The sequence below is a fragment of the Magnolia sinica genome, chromosome 1 (assembly GCF_029962835.1).
Source record: "Magnolia sinica isolate HGM2019 chromosome 1, MsV1, whole genome shotgun sequence".
NCBI lineage: Eukaryota > Viridiplantae > Streptophyta > Magnoliopsida > Magnoliales > Magnoliaceae > Magnolia > Magnolia sinica.
The window spans coordinates 19,264,866-19,279,137 of record NC_080573.1 but is presented as its reverse complement, the minus strand read 5'-3'; the positions used below and the strand labels follow the sequence as shown (position 1 = coordinate 19,279,137).

General features: G+C 39.8%; 1 protein-coding gene across 5 annotated transcripts in view; it reads left to right on the top strand.

Annotated features, from left to right (window-relative positions):
* Nucleotides 1-13,493, top strand: part of LOC131242262 (disease resistance RPP13-like protein 4) — a 78,866-nt gene extending 65,373 nt beyond the window's left edge. For 2 of the 5 annotated variants that reach the window (XM_058240803.1, XM_058240809.1), the window contains exons 2-3: nt 5,094-7,696; nt 11,872-12,167. In XM_058240803.1, the coding sequence (XP_058096786.1) occupies nt 5,098-7,696; nt 11,872-12,038 (2,766 nt within the window). In that variant the 5' untranslated portion in view covers nt 5,094-5,097 and the 3' untranslated portion in view covers nt 12,039-12,167. Of the gene's footprint in view, nt 1-4,951; nt 7,697-11,871; nt 12,168-13,015 lie in introns of those variants that run through there. The other 3 variants (XM_058240817.1, XM_058240826.1, XM_058240794.1) reach the window with 3 other exon arrangements.
* Nucleotides 13,494-14,272: the final 779 nt, after the last annotated feature.

Genomic DNA, 14,272 nt, shown 5'->3' with positions numbered 1-14,272 from the left:
AGCTAATGCACTTAGCTGTCATGCATCACTACTTGTTACAATGAGCAATGAGATAGTCGGCTTCGACTGTCTCAAGGAGCTATATGCCAAGGACGATGACTTCAAAGATTCTTAAATAAAGTGCCGAGAAGGTAAACCCAATGACCTACATATACAAGATGATTTCCTCTTCAAAGGGAATCAATTGTGCATCCCCCAAAGTTTTATGAGGGAGGAGATTATTCAGGAGCTACATAGAGGTGGCCTTGGTGGATACCTTGGGTGAGATAAGACACGATCTCTTGTGGAGGAGTGATATTACTGGTTGTAATTAGTATGTCATGTAAAAAATGCAGTACAACGTTGTCATGTTTGTCAGATTTCCAAGGGGCAATCACAAAATATGGGCCTCTACACCCTATTACATGTGCCTGACGGCCCTTGAGAAGATTTATCTGTGGACTTCATGCTTGGCCTCCCATGGACACAACGTGGCATGGATTCAGTGTTCGTGGCGGTTGTTTATTTCTCTAAGATGACGTACTTTATCCCATGCGAGAAGACCTTCGATGAAACACACGTGGCTAATTTATTCTTTAGAGAGGTAGTGTGGCTACACGAGATTCCCAAGACCATTAGTTCTGACTGTGACACAAAGTTTATTAGCTACTTTTAGTGGTCTTTGTAAACTCAATTTGATATACGACTTCAGTTCATCAGCGCCTACCACCCACAAACTGATGGTCCCTCTGTCTAAGTTCCCAGTCATGAGCATTGCAGCAAAACATATGACAGACATGATCATGGGTATTCATGCGAAAGTGCAAACTAAGGTACATACCTCGAACGAGAAGTATAAGGAGCAAGCGGACAAGCATCGGCAACAAAAAGTGTTTGAGGTGGGCGACCACATTATAATCCATCTACGCAAAGAGATATTTCTGACCAGGACGTACAAAAAATTGAAGAATAAGAAGATTGTACTGGTATCAATCATCTGAAAGATCAATGACAACACTTACGTCATTGATCTTTTAAATGACATGGCGATCTCATGGACTTTCGACGTCGCGGACCTAACTGAGTATCATGAACCAAAGCAGGAAGAGTTCTTTTGAAGTGGAGGGGACTGATGTAGAGTGGGTTGTGAATAGTTTCATGGCCAAGATGGATCAGAAAAGCCCCGATTAGAAGCGAAGGTGATCCAGACCGCTAGAATTTAAAACGGACGTATCTCATAAACCGGAATGAGCTATCGGACGTACCGTTTATGATTTTGGGGTAGGAAGGCCTACTTTAGACACCCAACCCTGTTATGCCGGGTTGTGCTTGACGAATTTATGAAATACCACCAAATCAATAGTCAAATCCCTATTTTAATTTCGTTTTTACTATTTATAGTAAGTTTTAGTTTGAGTATAACTATTCATCCGTTGGGCTTTAGGAGTTGCGCCCAACATGAAAAGTGCTTAGAATAATTAGGAGAATGCCATGGTGGAGCCAAATAAGACACTTACTATTTTTGGCTGAAAATCATGCACACTAGTAAACATCACGACCGTCTATAAATAGTAAAATTACTATTTATAGTAAGTCACGATTTCTAGGATTTTTAGTTGTAGTTTGATTCCGAAACTTATTCAATGGCTTAGTATCCCCATTTAAAAGGGTGTAAAATCGTTTATTCAAATATCCATCAAATTTCTTTAGAATTTATTTCTATTTTTCTTGCTTTTCCTATAAGTAGTCCAGAGAAGCTTCGTGGATTTGAATTAGTTATCCCTGAGGAAGACGGTGATCAACCTCATCATGTTCATCCCTGTGTCAATCAATCTCTTCAAGCCAGTGAATGGATGGTTTAAATCATCTGATCCTTATAATATTTCTTAAGGTTGTCTATGAAGAGCGGGTTGTAGCTAATGGACAGTCTGGATTATTCATGTGGATGTCAACGATTCCTAGTACAACTATGTCCATGGCAAGGTTTCCATTCATACAACCCACCTTATCATTTACACCCAAATCCATAGCTCAACTGGCAGACTGAGTGGAGATACCTCGTTTCAACACTTGGATGTCTTGGTATCGATCCCTAGCGGGGGTGGCTAACATGGAGTGTGTGCAATGACATGGGTGTGTACTAACAAGCTAACCCAAAAAAAAAAAACCACCTTATCATTTCTCCATAATGAAAGGTGTTGTGATAGAATGTGTGGTTCTACGACCTTCACCTAGCCCACTTCCAACTCATCACAACAATGGATTTAAGTGCCCAATGGTTTCAGAATTGGGTTAGTTTAGACACATAATTTGACTAGGTAGGCTTGTTGGGCAGGCGGCCTATTCAGAATTTTGATTCAACCTGGCCCAGAATATTTTCTACCTTACCTAAATAGAAGTAGGGGTGCAAATGTATCGAATCGATGAGGGTCATTGGACCTGAGTGGGTCTATGTCCAAATATTTGAACCATGGTGCAGCTCCAGGCCTAAATGTTCCTAATTAATAAGTCAAGTCTAGGTCCTCTCAAAATCAACTTGATCCAACCCAGTTTGGACCCTAGTTTTAAATGGGCCTGATTTTTATTTTGGTTTATAATAAAATGGAACCAAGCTAAATCCAACCCAGATTCAAGAAAAAAAATTTAAAAAAAAAAACAGTAATTGAGCATATTGGTCATTGAACACTCACCGTTAAAAACTTCCTTATGATCCACCATAATGTTTATTCACCATTCAACCAGTTGATAAGATCACATAAATCTAGATGAAAAGAAAATAATAATAATAATGCTAATAATAACAAATATCACCTTGATCTAAAACTTTTGTCACCCACAAAAGATTTTTACTTGTCAATAACTAATGTTTCCTGCGATGTGGTCCATTTGAAATTTGTATATGTTTCATTTTTTGGACCATGCCCTATTATAATCAGCTGGAAAAGCATATGGATGGCCTGTATATATACAATGTACAACATACATAGTTGGTTCTAGGGTCGCAGCCAACTCGCGCTCAACACAAGGGAGTGGATTAGGTGTGGTCCGGGCTCAACCATGTCATCCTTACCATTGGGCCCACCTTGATTTATGAATTCTTTATCCAATTTTTCCATCCATTTTTCCATATCATTTAAGCACATGAGCCCAAAAATGAAGAAGATCCAATTCTCGGGTGGACCATACTATAGGAAATAGTGGTGATTGATTATTAGTGTGCCACAAAAGTTTTGGATCAAACCATATTTGCTTTTCTCCCTTCATCTAGGCTTGTGTCACCTTTAGGGGTGTACACGAACCGAGCTAGCTCAGTTAGCTCGCTCGACTCGACTCGGTTCGAAGCTGAGTTCGAGCAGAGTCGAGCTAATTTTTTTAGCTCAAAAATGAGTTCGAGCCGAGTTCGAGCAAGCCCCAGCTCAACTCGACTCGGATTGAATCCAACTCGAATCGAACTCGGATCGAACCAATTCGGTGACTCGGTTACTTTGCCATTGATGTTGCTCACCAAGTGTTTAATAAAATGACTCAACGAAGTGAGGCTGGTGACAAGGAAGGTATCTACTTTTTCTATTTTTGGTTTGTCTTTTTTATCTCCCATGTCACTTCCCTGTGTCCTTTGCTTTCTCTAGGTTTCTAGGCTTATCCTTCTTAAATTTGAAAGTAAAAAAATCATCTATTGTGTCTGAAATCTCTCTATGTACCTGTTATAATCTCATTTTCTGCAGTGAAATATTAGTGGAGAAGTTGAGTATTGTTGTTTTTTGTTGTGTTCAAGAGCTCTACTATAGCAACTCTCTTTTTTGCATTGGTTAGAAGGTGCAGTCCAGGTATTTTGAAGGTGTAGTCCAGGTGTTTGTGGAAATGCCTCAATGGAGAACTCAGCTCGATCTTGGCTCAAACTCGGTCGAGCTAGCCCAAGCTGTTGACCGAACCGAGCCGAGCTAGCCAGTCAAGCTTGAGGAACGAGCCGAGCCAAGTTCAAGCTGAGGTCAGCCAGTGGCCGAGCCGAGTCGAGCTGAGGCCAGGTCGACTCGGTTCGACTTGATGTACACCCCTAGTCACCTTATTAATAGGTTGGATGGCAAACAAACATTATGGGAACATTACAGTGGGCCCTAGGAAAGTTTTAATGGTAGGGGGTTCAATCACCACCATTTCCTATAGTATAGTCCACCTGAGAATTGGATGTTCTTCATTTTCCTGCTCGTGCCCTAAAATGATCTAGCAAAATGAATGGAAAGCATGGATATTAATTAAATACATCAAGGTGGGCCCCACAATAAGGACTACGCCTTCTTGGATGAGGCGGGAGCCACACCGAATCTACTCCCTCAGCACATAAGAAACAGTAGTAATAGACCATGTTGTGGGCCCCTTAGAGACCATCATAAGAAATGGTAGTAATAGATAATAAAAAAAAGTTCGTGTAGGCTACAAAAGTTTTGGATCAAATTATGGTAGTAATAGATAATAAAAAAAGTTCGTGTAGGCTACAAAAGTTTTGGATAAGTTCGTGTAGGCTACAAAAGTTTTGGATCAAATTGATATTTGTTTTTCTCCCTTCATCTAGGTCCGTGTGACCTTATCCATAAGTTGAATGGCAAATAAACATTATCATAAATCGTATGAAGTTTTTAATGGTGGGCGTTCAATGATCACTGTTTCCTACAGTGTAATTTACCAGAGATTTGGATATGATTCAATTTTGCAACCATGTTCTAAAATGAGTTAGCAAAACAGATGGATGGCATAGATATATGACACATATATCGAGGTGGTTCCAGCGGTTGGGACTGACTGAAACATGACTAAACTCATGCCCTTCGTATGCTGTTGTGACCATTTCCAAAATGGGATGCAGATTGGGTACAACTCCTCCTTGTCCCGAGCCTAACACGGTCTGGGGCCACTGTGATGTCTGGGTTTATCCACACGGTTCATCCATTTGGCCATTTCATTTAGAGTTATAAGCCCAAAAAATGAGTAAATCCAAGGCTCATAAAGAGATGCAATTACTTTCTTGTAGCCAATTTAATTGCAATATTTTTTTCCTAGTCTTTAGTTTTTCCTGGTTTTGAATTCCATTTTCATGAAGGTATGATTCTATTTCACAGGAAAATGGCAGATGCTGTTGCCAGTGTTCTTCTGAATAATTTGTTGTCAATACTCATAAGCGAAGGTCGTCAGCTACTTGAGTTTGATGATCAGTTTGAGGAAACAAAGGAGGAGCTTCAGTACATGCAGAGCTATCTCAAGGTAGCTGATCAGGTGAAGAGAAGAGATAGGAATGATATTCTCAAGACGGTAATGAGCAATTTAAGAGAGTTGGTATACGACGCTGAAGATGTACTAGCAGATTATCAACTTCTATTCCAGAAAAAACACGAAGGGTGTGCACCTAATTTTACAAGTTATTGCTTTCCTACTCATTTGAAATCCCGTCATCAGTTTGGAAAGCGGCTGAGGAAAATAAATCAAGGGGTAAGGAAGGTGAAGGAGAACATGAAGTCCTACGTGCAAACAGCTCCTCACCAACCTGGCAAAGATGAAGACGGTGGGAATATGGGAATGACCTACCCAATCCTAATGCATGAAGCTGAAATGGTAGGATTAGAAGATGACTCAGCGAAGATTAGAAAGTGGATCTTAGGAGTAGATGGACCCTCAACGGTGATTGGAATAGTTGGAATGGGGGGAATCGGTAAAACCACACTCGCTCAAAAGATATGTCACAGTGAGAGCGTGAAAAACTCTTTTAATCACTTGGTCTTTGTTACTGTTTCTCAAAGTTTCAAATTGAATGAATTGCTGAAGAAGATGCTAAAAAAGCTAGATATAGAAGAGGAATCTCTTGGGGGAAATGATGTTGTGGAGCTATTGGAAAGTCTTAACAGGAAATTAGATGCGAAATACTTGGTAGTTTTGGACGATGTTTGGGAAACGAACGAAGGGATGTGGTGGGATAGCTTGAAGTCTGGTTTGCCCCAAGTGGAGGGCAGTTGTGTTATTGTTACAACTAGGAATGAGGAGGTTGCTAAATCAATGGGAGCACGCATACACTATCTCCAATGTCTTTCAAATGAAGATAGTTGGTCCTTCTTTAGCAAAGTAGCTTTTGCAAGAACTGGAGGTAAGTGCACAAATCCAGACTTAGAGGGCTTGGGAAAGGAGATTGTTGCAAGGTGCGGGGGACTGCCATTAGCAATCAAGGTTGTGGCTGGAATGATGTTGGGGAAGAGTGATTCTATCCATGAATGGAGGCGAATATCAGAGCACCTAAAAGACGAATTGAAAATCAGTGGGAAAGATGAGCCTGTCATTTCAAGTTTAGAGTTAAGTTACGAGGAGCTCCCAGCACACTTAAAACCTTGTTTTTTGTGCTTTGCCATGTTTCCTGAAGATTTTGAAATTGATGTTGAGGACATGGTTAACTGGTGGATTGGTGAGGGTTTTGTTTGTGGAAAAAATGGGAAAACGGCAGTTGAGATAGGAGAAGAATGTCTTTCAGAATTATTTAATCGATTTTTGATACTTGGAATTGATAAAGATGATTTCGAGAGAAGCTATGTTAGATGCAAAATGCATGATATGGTTCGAGATATGGTAATAAGAATTGCAAGAGAAGAGAGCTTTTTTGTGAGGTTGGACTGTGGAGGTAGTCCCGCATTCAGTGAGCAGTCTCGTCGTTTGGGAATTGTGGGGAATACAGCTGTAGAGAGCATCGGAAACAGTTCCACCAAGCTGCGGACGTTGGTTGGGAAGGACATTCAGAGCAAAGAGATGATTGCAAGTCTAAAAGCAAAACTATGCAAAGTAAGGTGGTTGAGGGTGTTATCTCTTTCATTGCCAGACTGGAATCTCGATGGAGATGTGGTGTGCAGCGATTGGTTGAGTGGGATAGGGTCATTACAGCACCTCGTTTATCTTAACATAGAGAGTTCTGCCTTAAAATCACTGCCCGATTCAATCGGAAAACTTCGTAATCTTCGGATTCTAAGTTTATGGAACTGCCCGAATTTGAAAAGGCTTCCTGTGTCAATCACAACATTAGAGAAGCTAACAGCTATCCAAATTTTTGGGTGTGGGTCTTTAGAATGCATGCCGGAAGGGATTGGAAAGCTTTCAAATCTCGAATGGTTAGGATGGTTTAATCCTGTGAATAAAAATGGATCCAGGATTTCAGATTTGAAGAACTTGACAAAACTTAGGGAACTTTGTATGGAGATAAAGTCAGTTGAAGAAATAGAAGAAGGGGAATGGAATGTGTTATCAATGCTCCAGCATCTGCAAATTCTAAAGTTAGATTTTGGGAGAATTTCTGTTGAAAGAGATGCAGTTGTAAGGAAGATGGAAGGTGAGCTTTCTCCTCCTCTTAAATCCCTGAGAGAGTTGTATCTTTGGAAGTGGCCAGGAGAAAGGACACCTGCGTGGCTCAGTCCTACTTCCCTTCCCAATCTTCAGTTTCTTTACATTGAAAGCGGAGGGATTAGGGAGATGGGTCCCAGATTTTGGGACAGCGAGAGTGGGGTATGGAAAGTGGAGGTATTGGTGCTAGGTTGGATAAAAGAGATGGATGAGGAGTGGCAGAGGATGCGAAAGGCAATGCCGTCTTTAAGACTCCTCAAGGTTCGGAACTGTCCGAAGCTCAAGTCATTCCCATTCGATGTTACAGATGGTGGGGATGAGAAGAAATGGAGGAAAGAAGAAGAAGATTCTGGTAATTAAAGGGTAACCCAAACTTTATTACTTTTGTATATACAAAACCATTTGTGAAGCCTGCGTTAGAGGCATTGAAGAGGCGATTCGCGAGCACTGCACTCTGCCACGCCATAATTTTATGATCATCAGGTCAACAGAGAATTCCTGATACCCTAATTCCCATTGGTCCACGTCACCAGTCATTAAAAAAATAAAAAAATAAAAAACAGCTTCGGACGCCAAACCATTAGGGTATCAGGAATTCTCTGTTGACCTGATAACAGAGGATCCCGACTCTTTTTTTATTACTCTCGTACGTGTGCCGTGCTTGCAAGTGTGCTGCGAATTACCCATTCAATCTCCGGAAGCGGATTGCGTCCACACCGTTCAATCTGCAGAGTAAACTCTGCGGGACCCACTATAGATGTATGTATTCTATGAGTCCCGATTCGTATTCTATTCACACCGTTAAATTGTTTTTCCAGATAACTTTCGCGCAGGAGCCAAAATTGAATCATATCTAAAGTCTAGAAGTTGAGTGTGGGCTGTTAAAAAAAAAAAAAAAAAGGTGGACCACAGTGGGGATAATGACATCCACAGTTGAAAACTTCACAGGGCCCACGAAGGATGTTTATTTCGGATACGGATTAGATACAGGTTGAGTAGAGAGACTTAAGTGACGTCACCAACTTCTGTGGCCCCACCACAGGAAACAATGGGATAGTGACGTTTCTCTACTGTTGAAACCTTCCCAGGGCTCACAATGATGTTTATTTCTCATCCAATCTGTTAACGAGGTCACGAAGACAGAGATCAAGGGAAAACACAAATATCAGCTTGATTTAAAACTTCCGTAGCCCTCACAAAATTTCCAATAGTAGGCTTTCAATTCCCTACTGTTTCCTGTGGTGTGGTTCGCTTGAACTTCAGATAGGGTTCAGTTATAGGCTCATACCCTAAAATGAGCCGGTAATTAAACGGGCGGATAGTGTGGATAAGACACTAACATCACAGTGGCCCCATGGAGTTATTTAGATTTTCTCTAAATCAGAGAAAATCACTCTTCTGGCCACGCAATACATGGTAAATTGTTGGTTTTTTTTTTTTTTGTTTTTTTTTTCTAATCATTCATTTGTATTTTTATATATTGTACATGTAGCCCAATCGAGTTGGGAAAGCTGGCCTGACTTTTGTGTGAGGCCATCTAGATCAAAACACAATATCACACCTGTGATACACGCCTACACGTGTAAATTAGCAAACCTCCGTGGTCAGACTATCACTTTCGACAGACCTGACATATGACTGATATGCTACTGGTCAGGTTATTTATTACTCTAGCCACATGGGACACTTGATACACAGACATTTAGAAAGGGCACACATGGCATCAACGCCAATTAAACCAATTAATTAACTTATGGAATCACTGTCTCTATGTCATAGCCCAGAAGTTAGATTGGTCCAAGAATCCGAAACTCTAATTGGGTCCTACTAGATGGACAGTCTCAATTGACACATGACCATAACCCATGTGCAGTAAGTAAAGGGATGGCTGTACCTTATAAACTTTCTTGTTTTGTTGCCATTTCCTTTTCTAGTGGTGTGCCCATAAGGACCTCCCCTGTTACAAATGATCAATCCATCTGATGCTTCTTAAGCATACATGGTCATAACAAAAACAGGTAGGGCAACTCATCAAGTGGGCCACACATTTATAAAAATAAAAAATAATAATAATTTAGAAAATTATAGCAATGGCTCGCGTGCTCTACTTGTTGGTGGTTTATTCTAATTAATCACTCTCTTTGGAGTGTTCAAATTTGAGAAACGATATATTTAGCTGAGTGTATAGAAACCAAGAGATGTTTGGCATCAATGTATAGAATATATATATATATATATATACACACACACACGGGAAAAAGTACTATGTGCTCGACCTCACAATAAGCTCCCGTGAGGTCGAGCTGTGTGAGCCCTACCGTGATGCGTGTTGACCATCAACACCGTGCATTTGATGGGTCCCCTCTAAATTATGAGATATCCCAAAAATCAGCCGTATACGGAACTCAGCTGGGCCATACCATCTAAAATCATGTGAAGACACTGTTAAAACATATAAAAGTACTTGTTGGGGCCCACTTGAGTTTTGAATGCTGCTGAAACTTGGTATGAACCCTCATGCAAGTGGGACACACATAATGGATGGGCTTGATTTGCAAACCACATCTCGGTGGGCCTAAAAAATGATTATGAATGTTTTAATGGTGCACGGCCCCTCCTCACTTCTGTATGTGGTGTGGCCCACAAAAGTCACGGATTGACTTGATTTTTGAGACCTAGGTCCACGATGGAATGGTGCATCTGACTGATGGGGTAGATGTTCGGATTAAATGGTGTAGATTTTTCTGTTCCCAAAAAAATGTGAGTGTGTGTGTGTGTGTGTGTGTATATATATATATATATATATATATATATATATATATGGAAAAGGTACTATGCACTCAACCTCACAATAAGCTCCCATGAGGTCAAGCTGTGTGGGCCCCACCGTGATACGTGTCAACCATCAACACCGTGCATTTGATGGGTCCCCTCTAAATTATGGGATATCCCAAAAATCAGCCGTATACGAAACTCAGGTGGGCCATACCATCTAAAATCATGTGAAGACACCGTTAAAACATATCAAAGCACTTGGTAGGGCCCACCTGAGTTTTTAATGCTACTGAAACTTGGTCTGAACCCTCATCCAAGTGGGACACACATAATGGATGGGTTGGATTTGCAAACCACATCTCGGTGGGCCCAAAAAATGATTATGAATGTTTTAATGGTGCATGGCCCCTCCCCACTTCTGTATGTAGTGTGGCCCACACAAGTCACGGATTGACTTGATTTTTGAGACCTAGGCCCACGATAGAATGGTGCATCTGACTGATAGGGTAGATGTTCGAAACGCATCATGGTTGGGCCCACACAGCTCCACCTTATGGGACGGACTCGTGAGGTCGAGCGCATAGTACCTTTTCCCATATATATATATATATGTATATATATATATATATATATATATATATATATATATATATATATATATCAATATTTTTTTTTATCACCAAGCCTGTTGATTAGGTCACATTGACATAGATGAAGGGAAAACACAAATATCAGCTTGATCCAAAACTTTTGTGCCCCCAAGAAGTTTTCAAGGGTAAGCATTCAATCCCTACTATTTCCTAGGGCGTGGTCCACTTAAGCTTTAGATTTTCTTCAATTTTGAGCTTGTGCTCTAAAATTAGCTAAAAATTTGATTGAATGGTGGGGATAAAATACATGCATCACGCTGTGCCCATTGTGCTTTAACACCAACTACCTGGCTTGTGCTGGGATCACCAGCCAACTGTTGATACGTTGCACATCTGAGTTGAGGAAACTGACCTGACTTTTATGCGAGGCGATCTAGATCTAAACACAGTATCACAGCTAATGGAAAGCTCAGATGCCACACGGGTATCATGTTGTAATACATGCCCACATGTAAATTAGCAAACCTCCATTGTGAGACTATCACTTCTGACGGACGGAGCTGATATGTTACTGGTAAAGCTATTTGATGCTCTAGCTATGTTTGACACTTGATACACAGGCATTTAGAAATGGTACACGTGGCATCAACTCAAGTTAGAACCACTGTCTCTGAGTTATAGCCCAATAGTTAGTTTGGTCCAATAATCCTAAACGCCATTTCTAAGACACTTGTTGTTGAAATAGAAATATTAGATTTTTTTTTTAAGTGACTGATCATGAGTCCGGATTCTCTGTTGCTGGGAAACAGGGATTACTTACTTCCCAATGAAAATGCAGTAATTAGGAAATCCCTGTTTCCCAACAGCAGAGGATCCAGATTCTTTTAGAGCTAATTTTCACTTTTTGCAACTTGGAATTTGGCCGGAATTCAATTTCCTAGTCGATTTACAATTCTTTCTAAACGCAGATTTCAAATTCTCAGAGATTGGATTCAAATTTCCAGTCATCAAAAACAACTTGATACACTGAAATTCTTAAGAATCCAATTGCTAGATGTGGGTTCTTCAAAATTTTAATTGCCAAGCCACACCTAAATTCCTATGAAGACATCTCCAACCTCTTTTCCACCTCCCTCTAACTCTTTATGCTCACTCTCTGAAGCTACGGGTGCTGTTGAAGAAGAAGAAAAAGGCGACAAGTTTTATTCTTTTGCCAGAGAAGAAGAAGGTAACAAGTTTTATTCTTTTCCCAGAGAAGAAGAAGGTGATAAGATTTTTTCCATTTCCTTTATCAATCATCCGTTACATGCTATTCTCACAACATCATAGATCCCATGTTTCATACGTCACACGTGTAGGGAATAACCATTTTTGTATGCACTCTCTGAATTTATAATCCCCCCATTCGTTCTGCTTTTGGTTATATAATAATTCTAATGGAAAGGATACATGATGGGCGTATTTTTATGGGGTTGGCAATAGCCAAGGTACTTTCTTAGATTGATTTGAACTGTTTATGTTCTTACCACTACCATATAGACATGTTACTTTCTTGTAATCTGCATTATTAATTATTTGAATCTGAATCTTGAATTTGAGTATGAGTCATTACAAATTTTACTTTTCAATATTCCATGTTCATTTTGGCAGGGGTGACTTGTCAACTCAGTACGTTCATTTAATTGCCATGTTGTTGATGGAAAATAAATAGAAATAAATAAATTAGATGATCCTAGCCATCTGGTTGACAAATTCCAAACCAACGGTCCAAAAAATGGTTAATAGCTCGCATTTGGTGAGAGGAGAAGAAATTTAAGCTTGGATTGCCTAACAAAATATTTTTATTGGGGAGCATGATCTGAGATGGGTCCTACTAGATGGACTCAATTGACCCATGTATAGTAAAGGGGTTCTAATGGCTCTGCTTTGTCAACTTTCTTGTATTGATACCATTTCTTTTTGTAGTGGTATGACTACAAGGACCTTCCCACTTTATGTACGGTACAGATGAGCAATCCATCTGATGGTTCTAATGCATATATGGCCATAACAAAAACAAGTAGGACAATTCATTAGGTGGGCCACTCATTAATAAAATAAAATAACTGATTTAGAAATGTATAGCAATGGCTCATATGCATAGCAATCACAATCTTTGGAGTGTTCAGATTTGAGAAATGATTTGGTTGGCTAGGTGTACAGAAACCACCTTCATATGCATACAGATGCATTTCACATCCAGATGCATTTCACATCCAAGTCAAGATCTGGCTAATTGGTATTCACTTTATGCTTTCTTTCCAAAGGTACATCAATACAGGAGATTTCTTCTGAGTAGCTCGAGGAAAGGACATTTATATCTAGAGGCAACTGCAAATTTCTGGCGCTTATCATCCAATGTTCATCATCAGCTTTCTCACTTTCAACTTCCCGTCTCCATTGATAAATCTGTGAACTCTTGTTCCTCCTCTTAGATGGCAGAAGTTTTAAACTTCTTTTTTATAATGTATTGTTAGGGAATAAACTTTTGGAATTAATAGTTTCTGATACCTGGGGATGTACTTGGTTTCGCTATTAGATACATTTCATTGATATTAGTAGATTTACATGGTATTTTTCCATGGTATGCACTTTTGTTTTTTTAAATACTTAAATTGAATATTGAGAATATCTTCGAGTGTGTATAATCAAAAGTATTCAAGCCACTGGTGGTGGTGAATACAGGAAATTCAAAACCTTTCTTGAAATATGTGGTAATACTCACAGTTTCTCTTGTACTGTCTCCATGATTCTCTATGGTGTCTGATGGCCACATCCCACCAATTATGCCATTCAATGTTGTAATTTTTCTCATTAACCATCTACTTTTTCCAAACATAGAAACTCTTTTTATTTCTCTTTTTTATTATCAATTTCTTGGGGTTTTGGCTATGAATGTTTTTATTAGGCTACAGCTATGTATTGACTGATCCTCCTCGCATGTGATACTAACATACATCTAGACCATCCAAAATGTGGATGGAGCATATCTCTAAAATCACAATAATCACCACTAAATGGCCATCAAATGGATGGCTATAAGTAGGGAGTGGTCCAAATTTGAAGGGAAAAGTCAAATGGTTAATATTATCTTACAAGTGCAAAATTTTCATTTATGCTCATATTGACAGTTGGGTCAGTGATTTGGATAGTCCAGACTGCTATACAATTATGCAATGCGTGCATTTAAAGAGTCACCACCATTTGTTAAATGTAAGGAACTAAGACTGATGAGACCCACCCATTTGATCGGACTGTATAGATAGAGATCACCTGACCAATGAGATTTGGGGTCGGCCATCCCTACGAACCAACATGATCCCCATGCAAGACTTGGCAAGCATATGATAGGGATTATTGCTCAGTAGAAACACTCTCATGAAAGAAATACAAGAGGAAGAGTTCTCAAATGAAATAAAAACAGGGAATTGACTTAGGATCCCTCTGTATTCAAAGCATACATTCCTCTACTTTTGGTCAAGGTTTTTGGTTCCGATATACACCAGCCTATATCGGTTTGGGAG